This window comes from Micromys minutus, assembly GCF_963924665.1.
Source record: "Micromys minutus genome assembly, chromosome: 24".
Lineage (NCBI taxonomy): Eukaryota > Metazoa > Chordata > Mammalia > Rodentia > Muridae > Micromys > Micromys minutus.
Genome location: NC_137959.1, coordinates 44281445 through 44295125, shown reverse-complemented (window position 1 = coordinate 44295125; position 13681 = coordinate 44281445). Strand labels below are relative to the sequence as shown.

At 57.2% G+C, this 13681-nt stretch overlaps 1 protein-coding gene across 1 annotated transcript in view; it reads right to left on the bottom strand.

Annotated features, from left to right (window-relative positions):
* Positions 1–13439, bottom strand: part of ZFPM1 (zinc finger protein, FOG family member 1) — a 52793-nt gene extending 39354 nt beyond the window's left edge. Inside the window, exon 1 of the mRNA XM_080936589.1 lies at positions 13099–13439. Within this exon, the coding sequence (XP_080792715.1) occupies positions 13099–13138 (40 nt within the window). The 5' untranslated portion in view covers positions 13139–13439. The remainder of the gene's footprint in view (positions 1–13098) is intronic.
* Positions 13440–13681: the final 242 nt, after the last annotated feature.

Sequence of the window (13681 nt, the reverse complement as noted above, 5' to 3'; positions counted from 1 at the left end):
CTGTGCTGGGATGGGGCCTGGGGCTGTTGAGGCCAAGCGCCAGGCAGGGGCGACTGAGGTGACAGTTCAGGGCCTGAAGCAAAGGGGAGGAAGCAGAACGGTGGAGATGGGTGCTGAGGCTGGAGTGATCCTTTCTCTAGATGGACGATAAGAACTGAGCCATGTGAACAGGCTTCACTAACGGAGCCGGCACTGTGTGGCACGGGTCAGAGGGAGAGAGGCAGATGGCTACTCAGGAGGGCATCCTGTGTGCCAAGCCCTCCACTCAGCAGGCTGGGCTGTGCCCACCTGGAACAGCAGTGCTCTGAGCACTTACCCAAACCCAACTATGGGTACCCCGTCCTCTGCCTGCCCTGCTCACACACAAGGCCCTGTGCTGTGCTCCCTTCACATCCCAGCCCCGCTCCGCTCTGCGCCTCCATCTCTGATTCAAGAACGCTTTCTCCGCACTGTGGGGCCTCCGCATCATCTGTGCCTCAGCTAAGGTCCCTTCCCTGTCTCTGAGCACTTGGTCGATCCCTTGGGACTCCTCAGGCTCCTCTGTGGTAATGCCAGCTTTCCAGACTGACCTGAAACCTGTTCCTTTCCTCCTCCTTTTCCTTCCCAAGACAGCAAGGCTGATCTAGAAACAAGCAGGCAGCTTTTATCCAGCTCTGTGCTTTGGGGGGAGGCCACCTGGAGGGCCTTGTGATGGGATGGTGTGCCATCACATAGTGTATAAAAACAGGTGACAGGGCCTCAGAGTGTGGAGGCCATGAGGTCACTCCTGACTCTTCCTTAGGTCTCAGCCTGTTTTCCAGTGGACCTCGTTCCACTACTTTTTTGCACTTACACATTTTTTTTTAAAAACCACCCATACCCATGGCTGTTAGGTCAGAAGCTTGAGGGCGCCGTGGAGTCAGTGGTGCTCAGTTCTGCAATGCACTGGGGAGCATTGAGGCTGGAGCCAAGATCAGGCTCCCATCTCTGCAGCTTTGAATAGAATATGGAATGGGCAACTCTAGAATGGCCTCATGATGCAGGTGGGGAAACTGAGGCCTGGGGGAGGGTTGGGGTTCCAAAGCATCCTGGCAGGCTGAGGGACTAGGTTCCTTTCCATTTTTCAGATTAGGAAACTACGGTGTGACAAATGGAGATCCTTGTGCTCCTAGGAGCCTAAGGGCCACAGAGGCCTGGGGACATAACAGGAGTAGGGTCTGGAGGGAGCTGCCAGCCTTTGCTGCTTATCCTGGCTCCACTTCTCACCTCCTCCCCATTTTCACTGGGCACGGGGCTGACTGTAGCGTTTGTGGAATGCCCAGGTCCTAGTGCCGGAGGGTGTGGCTTAGGCTGAAGTCAGGGGAGCTTACTCAAAAGCTGGTCTGTCCAAAGCAAACACAAGGTCCCTTAAGAAGGTTCAGAAGCCCGGGAGGACTTCTACCCAGTAGGTCTAGACTGGACAGGTACACACTCCTGATAAGGCCCCACCCCCTCCATGGAACAGTAGCCAATCTCTGAGCCTCATGTCTGCTCATTTGCACGCTCTGTTTTCATTGGCTGCTAGCAGTGGCCGGACAGCAGTGGGAGGAATGTAGTTCTGGGGGCCAGGGCTCAGTGGTGCTGCTCTTAGGAGCCCAGGAAGTTTCTAAGACAATCCATAGGGCTTTGGAGTTTTCATGTTAGTAGATTCTGGTTGACCCAAGGAAGATTTAGGTAGGAAAGAACTTTATGGGGAAAGACTGGTCTCACCCAGGCTCCACTAAACCTATTCTTGGCAACTTATCCACCCTGGGTGCCTCAGGGGGAAGATACTGACCCAAGGTCACACAGCCAATATTCGAGGGGTGCCATGGAACCCCCCCCCCAGGAATCCACTCCTAGACAACTCTGTCCTAGATGCCTCAGAGGGGGCCATTTGGGTCTTCCTTTTCTGGAATGACGAGGGTGCAGGGCCTCGACTTTCTTTTTAGATTTCAGGGCCATCTCTCCTGGCAGCCCTGAGTTGGACCATGGGCTTGGCAATATGTGTAAGTCTGCAACGCTTTTGTTCCTGGCATTTGGAGGGTGAGATAAGGGGAAAGAACCGCGAGTGAGCAGGCAGATAGATGGGGTGATAGCGGCTCCTCCACGCATGGCGTCTATCGTTCTTTTTATCAAGGTTCCCTTTCTTTCTTCTTTTTGTTGGGGGCCTGGGAGGGCGGAACACACCCACCCCATTCCCTCCCACACCCGTGGAGCTTAACAGGAGGCCTCTCTTTCAGGCACCAGCCAGGAAGGGAGACAGGCCCTGAGAAGAATCTGGGGGTGTGTATGGGGGGGTCCCACCTGTCTGCCAGGACTCCAGGGTTCCTAAGCTCTGTCTCCTCAGCTCCTCACAAGGACCAGCAAGGACACTCACTGCCTTGTTTGCTGTATGAGGTAGCCAGGCCCAGGGAAGTGCTTGGCCCAAGGTCACACAGCCAGGTCAGATGGGGCTGAGTCCAGCGGTGCCTCTCTGGCCTGGATTCTAGCAGTCTGGATTTGGTGGGCACAGCTAAGTATGGGGCCGATGGGGCAGCCAGAGAATATGGCTAGGGTTCTGGGGAGCAGGACCAGGACTGCAGGGCAATCTTTGCATCTATAGCCCTGTTTTACAGATATGGAAACTGAGGCTCAGAACAGGGAGATGCCTAAAGGGTGATGGGTAGGCTGGACCCTAACCCCTCTCATATTCTTGAGCTTGACGGTTCAGAGAGTGAATCCTGTGACACTCCAGGTATGAAATTCTGGTGATTAGTTAGGAGGGCGTGGGGATAATGACCCAGGATAACAAAAACAAACATTTTAGAATCATCCAGGTGGTGGTGGTCAGAAACCCTGAGCCTAACTCCTCATCAAGAAGTCCTGTGGGAGCTGTTTGCTCTAGAGGGATACAGTATCACCCAGAGGCGACCTGTCTCAGTGTCCTCAGCACTGGACGACAGGCCCATACTACCATGCTTGGTTCTTTCTATGGGGGCTGGTGATCTGAACTCAAGTCTTCACGCTTGCGTGGAGAGCACTTACTGACGGAGTTGTCTCTCCATCCCTTCAAGCCAACTTTCTCACCAAAGGAGCCTCTTTTGTGGGGGCAAATGACATTACTACAAGCAATCAGCAAGACTAATCACACCAAGTTAGCCAGGTGTGATGGTGCACGTCTTTAATCTGCATTGGGAGGCAGAGACAGGAGGGTCTCTGAATTCAAGACCCTTCAGACCAATCTGCATTGATCTGGGAATAGGGCTGGGTAATCCTGAGCATTTGCCCACTCTGGGCCCATGCCTTCTCTTTAAAGTAGAGAGACCAGGCCCCTTTATAGAGGTGGGGGGTTGTATCTGCAAACACCTCAGAACCTATAGCTAGATGGAGGCTCAGATCTGGACAGAGCCTCCAGGTCAGAGTGCCTCCTGTGCTGTGTGACCTTGAGTCATCAGAATAGGAATGAGGGATAATGGGAGGACTCTGTGTCAGAAGCAGGACAAGCCCAAGAGCACATACACAACTCAGTCAAGATAGCTATCCTCAGCATGGCCAGCAATGGGGTCACCATACCTGGGAAGACCCAGGACTGCACAGGAAAGTTCACGAACTCCTCAGGCCTCCCCATCTCTGGCATTCCTGAGTTTCAGTTCTCAGGAATAATTTTATATACATGGGCCAGGGAAAGAGCTGAGTGTGCCCACACCACTGGGCCCAGGGGGACTTGTGAAGGGGTTCACGCCAGTGTGGCCTGGCCACCATTCCAAGGGGTGTCTGGGGCTGACAGACCCTGGTTTCTCTTCTCACACGGCAGGTGCCTCACTTCTCCCACAGCTGCCTTACCTGTCCCTCAGCAGCAGGATTAGTCTGGCGAAGCTCTAATCTCAGCGCATCACACCATCAGCATCAGCGAGGATCTCGGATCAGCTGAAGGAGGCAGCTTTATCCAGACAAGCTTGCAATGCACCCGAGTCCCATCTGGGTGCCGCCTGTGCCTGTCATGAGCTGGGAGGCACAATGGCTGAGGACAGGCCTGGAACCCCCATTGGGCTTCTGAGTGTTGCAGGGCCCTCACAGCCGGTGGGCGTGGCTTCGCATGGGCACACTAACACTGAACTACCTACCTATGGTCTAACCAGGCACTGCAGGGCAGCAGAACACACAGACAAAGCTGCTTGGTGAGGTCGCAGCTCAAACAAACAAGGCCATGTTGTTACAGAGATCTGCCCAAGGGTGTGTGCGTTTGTGTGTGTGTGTGCTGGGGGGTAGCCATCAGTCTGGAGGCTGGACCCTACAGCCTGGAAGTCCCTGTACCAGAGTCTGTTCTGAGTGGGGCCTGCCGGGCTTAACTAGGCCTGACTGCAGTTTCAGTGACTGGACGTTTGGTGGCCACCAGCCTGGACTAGACGCTGGGAGGGCCATCTCCTGAGAGCTGGCCAAGGGCTCCCCTTTAGGGCCCCCTTCTCTCCACCCTCCTCCCTACCTTCCTTTTCAAAAACATAATTTATCTGTGTATTATCAAGAAATCCAGACACTTTAATCAGCGAGCTATGAAGTCAGAATTTCCATTCTTATCTGCGGGAGGAGTGGAAGGAGAGGAGATAGCGCGGATCGCTGGTGGGGAATGTTAATGGGCGGTCGCTGGTGGGGAATGTTAATGGGCGGGAGCCCAGGCCGCTGGCCACCGAGACGTGGGTATCTCCTCCATTATCGGGCTGTATCTTGCCAACCATCTCAGTGCAGTAATGGGGCCAGTTCAACTTTCCGAGTTATCACAGGAGCTGAAACCTGCGCCGGAGGAGGCTGGGGCCGGAGACAGTGCAGGAAGGACCAGGTTGCGGTAGCCCCAAAGGAGGGCTGGCTGGCCAACTAGGTGAAGGAGGGCCTATGAACTGTCCAGGCTGCCTGGCAAGTGGGGATGACCCTGTCCCTGGGTAACTGAGCTTGGTCAAGCAGGGTTTGGGACTCAATGGGGGGACAGAGGCAAGAGGTGCTGCGGAGGCCTGGGAAGTAGAAAGATAAACGGACAGACAGCATGCAGGCAGCAGAGGAGTGAAATCCGGCCCGTCTACTGCAGCCTCCACCTTTGCTAAAACCTTGGGAGCAGTGTTGAGACCAGAGCTGGCTGTGGTCAAGGCCCACTTGAGAGCCTCAGACTCTGGGCTTGAAAATGGGCGTGGCATCTCCCCCTCCCACCCCCCAGCAACCAGTGGCTATTACTCTCTCTCACTCCAAACATCCACATGGTAACTCTCCCACGGATCTGATCTTCTAACTCTCTGAGCCTTGGTTTCCCCATCTAGGCCTTGAGCCCAGATTGTTGGCTGGTGGGGAGCAGAGAGAAAGTGGGACCCACACGGCATGTGGTCACGGTCACACCTGGAAGTTGAGCTGAGTGTGGGGAGACTGGGTGAGGGCGCCCACACCAGTGTCTGAGCCTCAGTTTCCCCTCTCATCACAAATCTCTGAGTACCAGAAGCCAGAGGGGTGCTGAAGGGATAGTTGCAGATCCTGATCCTCACTGGAGGCCACTCCAGCAATGTGGGAATGGATACCTTGTCCCTGAACAGCAGTGAGTTTTGCAGGAAGGAGCTGAGACCCTTAGCCCTGACCCCTTCCTTCCTCCTAGGGTGAGAGAATAGGCAACTGAGGCAAGTGTAAGCTTAGGGGAAGATGGGAAAGCTATAGAGCTAAAAGTCAGATATCAGGAGGATCTGGCAAGAAGCTGTCTCAGGGGAGACAGATTTGCACACTGAGAGCTGGCCATCAGCGACGGGGGGGGGGGGGGGGTGGTGGGGGGGAACAAAGGCCTGTTTCCCTCTTCTGTGGCTCTAGCTGGCCATGTGTCCTTTGCCAGTTCTCCTTAATCCTTCTCCCCTGCCAGGCAGGCATCACAGTGCCCTGTGTGGCAGGGAGACTAAAGAAGGCTGGACTCACAGAGGGCCCCAGGGGCCTATGGAACACCCACCTGCATGGTGGGGCAGACCCGGCTGCACCCCATCCCAGGCCGGCCGTTTCCATAGTGAGAATATAGTACACAGCTGAGACCCTGGGGCAACCTCTTTGATACTCCCAATTCTTGCGGAGCAAGAAAAGAGCTCCAATCTTCTAATTCTTCCACATAAAAGGGGGAACTCCAACCTAAGAAAGCACCTAGAGAGAGGTGCTTAGGGATGTGGGGCGAGCACTGAGTAGACAGGAGCATTTGCAGTGATGGGGAGCACCACCAGGGTCTAGTGTAGACCTTGATCAAAGCATGGAACCAGCCTCTACCTCACTGGCACAGAAAGGCTGCAGAGTACAACAGCCACCACTCACTCCACAGATGGAAAAGCTGAGGCCACAGCCAGTTGGAGCAGGTAAGGGACAAGGGCTACTTGAGGTACGTGTGGTGGTGGCAGCAGTAGCAGTGGCCCAGTGGGTGTGTATGTGGGGATGCTGCTGCTGCTGTACCTGGCCAGCTCTGTATAAGTTGCCACATTCTTGTCCAGAGGGCTGCTGAGGCAGGAGGGAAAAGTCAGTCTGCAGAGAGGCTCCAGAGATGCAGGATGGAGAGGGGCTAAGCCTGCGGGCTGCGGATTTCCGCTCAGTGACTCCACCCTGGCTTCTGAGTAGTTGGCCTTGGAATGTGGGGAAAGACTACCAGGCATATGGCAATACCAAAGCCAGCAGAACTGGCAGTGTCCCCCGAGCACCAAGTCACCTGGACTGCAGTGCGAACCCCCAAGCTCTCTATGGCCCTAGAAAGGAGATGCTCTTATTAGACTCCTAATGTACAAGTAGAGACTGAGGTGGAAGGGCCACCCACACGCAGGTCCCCAGAGAAGCCAGGCTGAGCCGTTCCCCATGGGGGGACCCCTCTACAGTTGCCAGGCTCTAGGCAAGGGCTAGGCTTGTAGCCCACAGTTCATAGGCGATCAGGGTCATGTTACCAAGGGTCCCTTCGATTGAGTCTCCCCTGACCAGCTGCTGTTCCTCAAGTACCTATTGTCTACCACTCCTAAGTAGGACCTGCCGTTCCCACTCTGTGGGTGAGAGAACTTGAGTTGGCTGAGCACCAGGATGAGACCAGCTGAGGCCCCTGGGGAGAAACTGGGGCTAGGAGCTGAGTATCCTAAAGTTAGGACCATATGCTAGGGATGAATGCACACCCGGAATGGGAAGAGAGGGAAGGGGAGGACCTGGCCTCCTAGACACAGACTACCCAGGGCTGATATGGTGACAGCCCTAGCCAGCATTGCTGGCATCACCAGACGCCGGTGTGTGGCTGCTGCTTTTGTCCAGGCTTTCAGCAGCCCTGTGGTTTTCTGGGCCCTGGTGAGGGTTGATTTGGGCTCCCGAGCCTAGACAACCTGTGTGAAGTTGGACAGGGGTCTTTTCCTGTGGCCTGGCAAGCTCCATCGGCATGCTCATGTTAGTCAGGGTCAGCCCACAGTAAGAGCTTAGCTTCCTGCAGGTCACAAGCATGCACATCTACCTGACGGCAGAAGCAGCCCACTGGGGGCTTGTGCTACAGTGGAGGGCTCTGTTCAGGCAACTCTACATGCTGTGGGTGCACCTTGGTCTTCCTCATGCTGTCACACGCTCCCATTCTGCCCAACTCACTCTCTCTCTCTCTCTCTCTCCCTCTCTCTCTCCCTCTCTCTCCCCCCCCCCCCCCCCTCTCTCTGCTCCTCTGTCACTCGGCTGCCTGGATCCACACCGCTACAGAGTACAGAGGTGTCTGAAGGAAGTCACAGAAAGCAAGCAGCACACCACGGCTGCACAGTCCGGGGGCGCTCAGCAGGTCGGTGAGTGTGCAGGAGGGAGAAGCTGGCCAGGAACAGGGACCTCACACTTATTCCACATCTGTGGGCCAAGGGCAGGGCCCCTGTACGTGACGTGCTGAGATCTCATGGGGAAGAGCTTGGCAACAGGGATGTCCCATCTCAGAGAAGCTGAGCCTGGTCATGAAGAGAAAGGGAGGAAGGGGCAGCAGGGGAGGGGCTACAGCTGTCTCTGGAGGCAGGCACTCTCACCCCACACTGTGGTGGGAAAGCAGGGTTCCTGCTCTCATGATGCCTTTTCAGCCTTTCCACGGTTCTCCCAAGGAGTTGAGTATGGCTGAGTAAGGCTCCTCCTCAGAAGCCAGAGGAGCTGGGTGTCAGCAAACGTACCCCAGAAGAAGCCCTGTAAAAGCACTGAGGCTGAAGATGCCTGAACACAGCCCTTAATGTCTCTACTGGAGCACAAGCCCTCACTGGGCTACCTCTATCCCCGCCAAGGGGCCATACACACCCTAATGACACAAAGTGAACGTGTGAACCACACAGGAACGGGGTTTGCCAAGGTCACATGGCCTGACAGACGGGAGGGGATGGGGTATGTAGGACAGGAAAGTGCTGCTGCCCCTCCCTCTGCCATACCTTCAGCTCGAAGAGGTCTGCAAGGCAATGTGTGGCTATGGCCTCAGTTTCCCCATCTGTGAAATGGGAACAAGCACCATAAGTACCTCCAGGTGGCCTCAAAGGGATGGTGGACAGGTGGGCAGGAGCCAGCAGGGCCTGAGTATGGCTAGGCAGCTCCATGTGGGCTGGGTTCATGGGTTTTTCCGATACCAATCAGGAGGCAACAGCTGCCTCCGTGAGGCCTGTCGATGGCAGATAGGCCGGCCTGGAGTATTATTCACGAGCCGTCAAGCCCCGGGACCGTCTGGTTGGCATAGAAACAGGAGATAAGGGGCACAATTAATGGCATCACATTCCTCCTCCTTTCTCCCCAACTGACCCACTTAAATCGGTGCCATACTGGGTTCCTGTGACCTCCGGGGAGGGGCCTGAGCCATTGGGACTGGGTCCCAGGCTCAGGCCAGGATAGGGCTGGGCAAGGCTTCCCCAGGCGCTGCCCCTGAGTTGCGGCATCTCAGAAAGGAACAATAGGACGACAGAGGCCCTCAGCGTCCCCTCAGAGGTCCACTGTACAGATGTGAAAATTGAGGACTATGACCGAGAGTAGGCAGAAGTCAGAGGGCAGCCTCCACTGTACGCTTCCATCTCTGGCTTCACTACCGGGGCACAGGTTACTTTTTAGCACTCGGGTTCCTGGAGGTACAACAATGTGAACATGGGCTCATCCAGGCCTGGCACAGGGTTGTACTTGGCGGTTATCCATGACCGGGATACTGTTGCCTTTGACTGTACTGTACCCCCTACTGTCCTCTTGGGGCTCCAGGAAGGTTGGAATGCCACTGTCAGGAGACTTCATGTGGGCTGCAGAGTTGGGAAGGGTTCACCACAGTGCCTTCTGCCTCTCTGGTACTCTAGAGGACCAGAACCAAGGACCAGGCCAATGCTAATGACCAGGGTTGGGAGAGTGGGGCCAAGGCTGAAGGGGGGTAATCCTGAGCCTCCTGCTCAGACTCTCTAAGCTCCGGATGGCAGACACAGTCAGGAAGGGAAGACATGGAGACAGTAACCTCCAGGAGGTGTCATGGCACACAAAAGCCCTTGAGGGTCCCACTCCAGGGACTTACCAAGGGGAGTGGGGACTGCTCTCTGTAAAGGGTCCCTCCTATGTCCATAAAATGTTGCTTAAAAAAAAAAAAAAAAAAAAAAAAAACTCATTCGGCTGCTATTGGGGTTTCACCATGGCGCTCCCGGGAATGGGGCAGTCCCCCGCTGTTAGCACCAATGGCCCTGTGGGTGGGTGTTAGGTATTAGAAGGAGCTGGCAGATGGCTTCTGGGCTTGGAGTGAATTAGTCATCCTGTGGCTACCACTAATTTGCTTAACTGAACTGTAAGAATGTGTGAAAACATCTCCTCAGAGGCAAGAGCTGCTGCACCAAGTGGGATGTGTTAAGTCCTAGACTCCGCCTTCAAACCTGTGTCTGGTGACCTACGACCTATGTTTTTTAGCAACTGGGATCAGTATCTCCTGCCTGACCTGGGGGCTCCCTGTATCGCTAGATGCTTATTTCAACTGATCTTATTTCAGAGAGGGAAACTGAGGCCAGCCCTGCGTGTCAGAGCCTTCCTGATTTGGTTCTCACCAGCATCTTGTCTTTCAGCTCCTCACACTCTCAACCCAATTTTCCAAAGCAGAAACGTAATTTTCCAAAGCCAGGTAACTATCAATGGAAGTGCACCCATGGCTGGCTTTTTCTTGACAGTCTAGAGGCTAGCTGCTGGGAAGTGACCCTGACTGGCCTGCTTGTGCCTTCTGGCTCTGCTCCCTTACTCGTATTGTGGATAGAACTGTGCTTGCATACAGCAGGTACTTAATAAGTAGAGAACTGCATACAGCGGGAGCACAATAAACACCCCACTGCACACAGCACGCAACAAGCTCTCAATAACTGCTTGTCTGCTCAGATCCATACAGATCTCTTCGGACTGTGCCCCTCCTGGGCGTCCCAAAAGCAGCCAGGTTAGTGGAAACCACCTCGAGTTTTTTTTCAATAACTCCACACAGGTCACACCTAAGACTTGCCAGGAACCAAGAGCAACCCAGCATGATTCAGGGGAAACCACCCTTCGCAGGTGACAAACCGCCCCTAGCCTCTGAGTGCCACCTAGATGGAATGAGGGGTGGAGTGTCCGCTCACTCTCTCCCTTCCTCTCAGGCAGCACGAAGTCAGTTTTCTTTCATTTTGACGGATTGTACCACTGGCCGCAGGGGGAAGATCAACTTCTTGCTAATTAAGTATGTTTGGGGAAAGTGTCCCAGATGGAACCCCCCCCACACACACACACGTAGTTCCCTCGCTTTGCTGCCCAGGCCCCCTGCTGCCGCCGGACGCCCCCACACTGCTGTTGCCTCCAACCCAGCGGGGCCTGGTGGCCGTAGATAAGGCCTCTTATCACTCTTGGCAATCGCCATTGGGCGGACTGGCCCACGCTTAGGCCCCCACTTATCAGAGCTTACATCGACTGGGCAGGAGGAAAGCTGGTGGGCCGGGGCACCGAGGGTCCCGAGCTGCACCCTGCCCCTCGCCCCCTTCAGGGGCCTGGCCTATCATGTCAGCCATCTGGCTGGCTAAGGCCGCGCTCCTGCCTCGCCCTCCCCCCTCTCCCACGTTTGAAGTTAATAAATGGAAGCGCTATCGCAGCTGCCATCGGTTGCAAGCCTTATCAGCTCGGCACATCTATCTTTGCGCAGAACAAAAGGCGCACAGAGGCGCGGGCAGCTGCAACCAGGCTTTGGTGGGGGCGTGGAGGGCGTCGGCCCCTAGAGCTCAGCATGCTTCCCCTCCGCACCCCGAGACCCGCCACAGGTGAGGCCAGGGCAGCTGGCGGAGCTGTGAGGGCCTCACGCATTTGCCTTGGGTAGAGAGCAGGCCAGCAGGCGCCTCCGCATGGTGACAATCAACATTCGCATCTTAACGCGTTTAGATCTGCTAGGGGGAGGAGGGGCCCGGGCCACGAGTTGCACAGAGGGCTCAGGGCCCCGCCCCCCAGGCCTGCTCTCCTCTTTTTCTGGAGTCTTGGGGCACTGTGAGGGGATCGGAGGGGCTCTCCTGCACAGTCTCGGTCCTGGACCTCAGAGTGCGGGGTTTCGCTGACCCAAGTGGGTTGGGCTCTGCTGGGCTCTGCTGGGCTCTTGCGGGCTTATCAGCGCTGGCGATCCGCTCCCAACCTGAGATCTCCCTGCCCTTGCAATCTGCATTTCTCATCAAACTGAAACACACATACGCTCACGCACACACACATACACGCGAGAACAGAACCCAGCAGAGGCGCACAGGCGAAGAGAGGAAAAAGAAACTAGAGAACCAGCATAGATCGGGACCTGTGGGTGGCTTTAATACTTCAGTTGACATGATAGAAGGAGACTTTCGGAAAACAGGTCCGGCTCGCATTTGGGGAGTCGGGTTACCAGAATTCAGATTCCTCGCTGCGTCCCCCCTCCCCCCTCGAGACTTCAGTGGTAGGGGTACTCTCACAAGCTAAAAGGCACATTGGGTCGGGATGGCAGTGTCATGTGGGTAGCTCAGGCGTCTGGAGCTGGGAAGCCGGATGCCCAGCCCCCCTCCCCTCACCTCCTGGGCAGCCCAGATGACCAGTCGCTCTCGCCAAAGGGAAGCTCCAGGGAGGAAGCCCCGCGCCCTGCCGGGAGAGGCGCGAAGTTATTATTGGCGTGGCGTGGGGAGGAGCTCTTCCTGTGTGCTTACTCGCTCCTAGAGCAGCCAAGAGGCCCCGCAATCTAGTGGGCCAGAGAGCCCAAAAGGCCCTTACTGTAGGGCACGGTAGATGTAGGAGGATGGGGCCTGCCCTGCTCGGGAAAGTGCCCACGGGAGGACCTGCGAGAAACTTGGACTCACTCAGGAACAACGTTTGCGTCCCTGAGGTCCCTGTATGGTTCCGAATAACCCTTCGGATTCGGGGGTGGAGAGAGAGGTGCTCATGGGCACACAAGGGCATCATTTGCCCGCGTAGCGTTGTTCTGGACAGTTGGTGGGTCGAACCTCCACATGTTCCCCAGCAGGCAGAGGTCGCATCGAAAACTCTAGAGCCGGAGCGGATAAAGAGGGTTTGGTCCACCAGTGCCGAGCGCCTGGGTTTCCACTACCTATCCCGCTGCCTTGTCGCTCTGCAGCCAAAGCGCTGCGGTGGGCGCCGGCCGGTCTCCACAGCCCCAAGTCCCCCTTAGTCCCAGGTCTTTCTCCTTCTGCCTCTAGATACAAAGCCTGGGAGAGTCAAGCGCGCCAGATAAGATCACAATTTCAGCCCGTCCCGACAGAGCGATCTTATCAGGATGGGACTTGCAGAATGGAATATTTTAAACTTTATCTGAGCCCAGATCGGGGCCGCCCTATCGCCGCACCATCTCTGATGCGGGGGAGGTGCAGGCCGCGAGGTGGCCAGGCTCTGCCGGAGCCGCGCCCCCAGCCACTCTCCTTCCGGCTCTCGAGACCCGCCACCCTCTCCGGGGCCCGGACCCCCTGGGTGCCCACGCCGAGACGCGGGGGCCCTGCCCGCCGGCAGAGATTAGATTACGGCGCGCTTGGCACTCGGCGCGGGGGGCGCGGCGCGGGGTGAAGGTCGCGGGCACAGCGGGGCTGGGCGGCCGCACAGGGGCGGCGCGGGGCGGCTGGGCGCCAGTGGGGGTCTGACGGGCACCGCGGGCAAAGTTTGACTCACGCTTGATCTGCCGAGGATTGCTCTGTTTCCTCCTGGACATGTCTCCAGCGCCGCGCGCCCTCGCGGCGGCCGCCTCTAGCCCCTGGCGGGCGGCGGCGGGCGGCAGGGGCGCGGCGAGATGGCGGGGCGGCTCATGCCCCCGGCCCGTGGGCTCCACGGCTGCCTCGGCCGGCGCCCCCAGCCCGCCGCGCCGCGCGTGGGCCCCCGGCGCCGCCGCGGAGGCCCGAGGCCACGGCCCTGTGCTCGGGCGCGCGGACTGCCCGGCGGGCGGCGGGCTGGTGGCGGCTTCTCTGCTTCGGCGCAGACGCCGCCGCCGCCGCTGCTCAGCTTTTCTCAATGGAACCTGCGAGCAGCGAGCGGCGAACCGGCGGCCACCGCCAGGGCGCTCACTGCAGGCTGGCCAGGCGGGCGGGGCCTTCGCGTAGTTGGCGGCGGCTCCGCCTCTCGCCACGCCCCAGACTGGCCTCCGCGGTCACGCCTTCCCACCCCGCTGGCCCCGCCCCAAACTAGTGCTCATCTTTTCTCTGCTTGCTCCGGCTTCCGCGTACTCATCCAGACTGGGCCCCGCCTTCTTTCCTCGCGC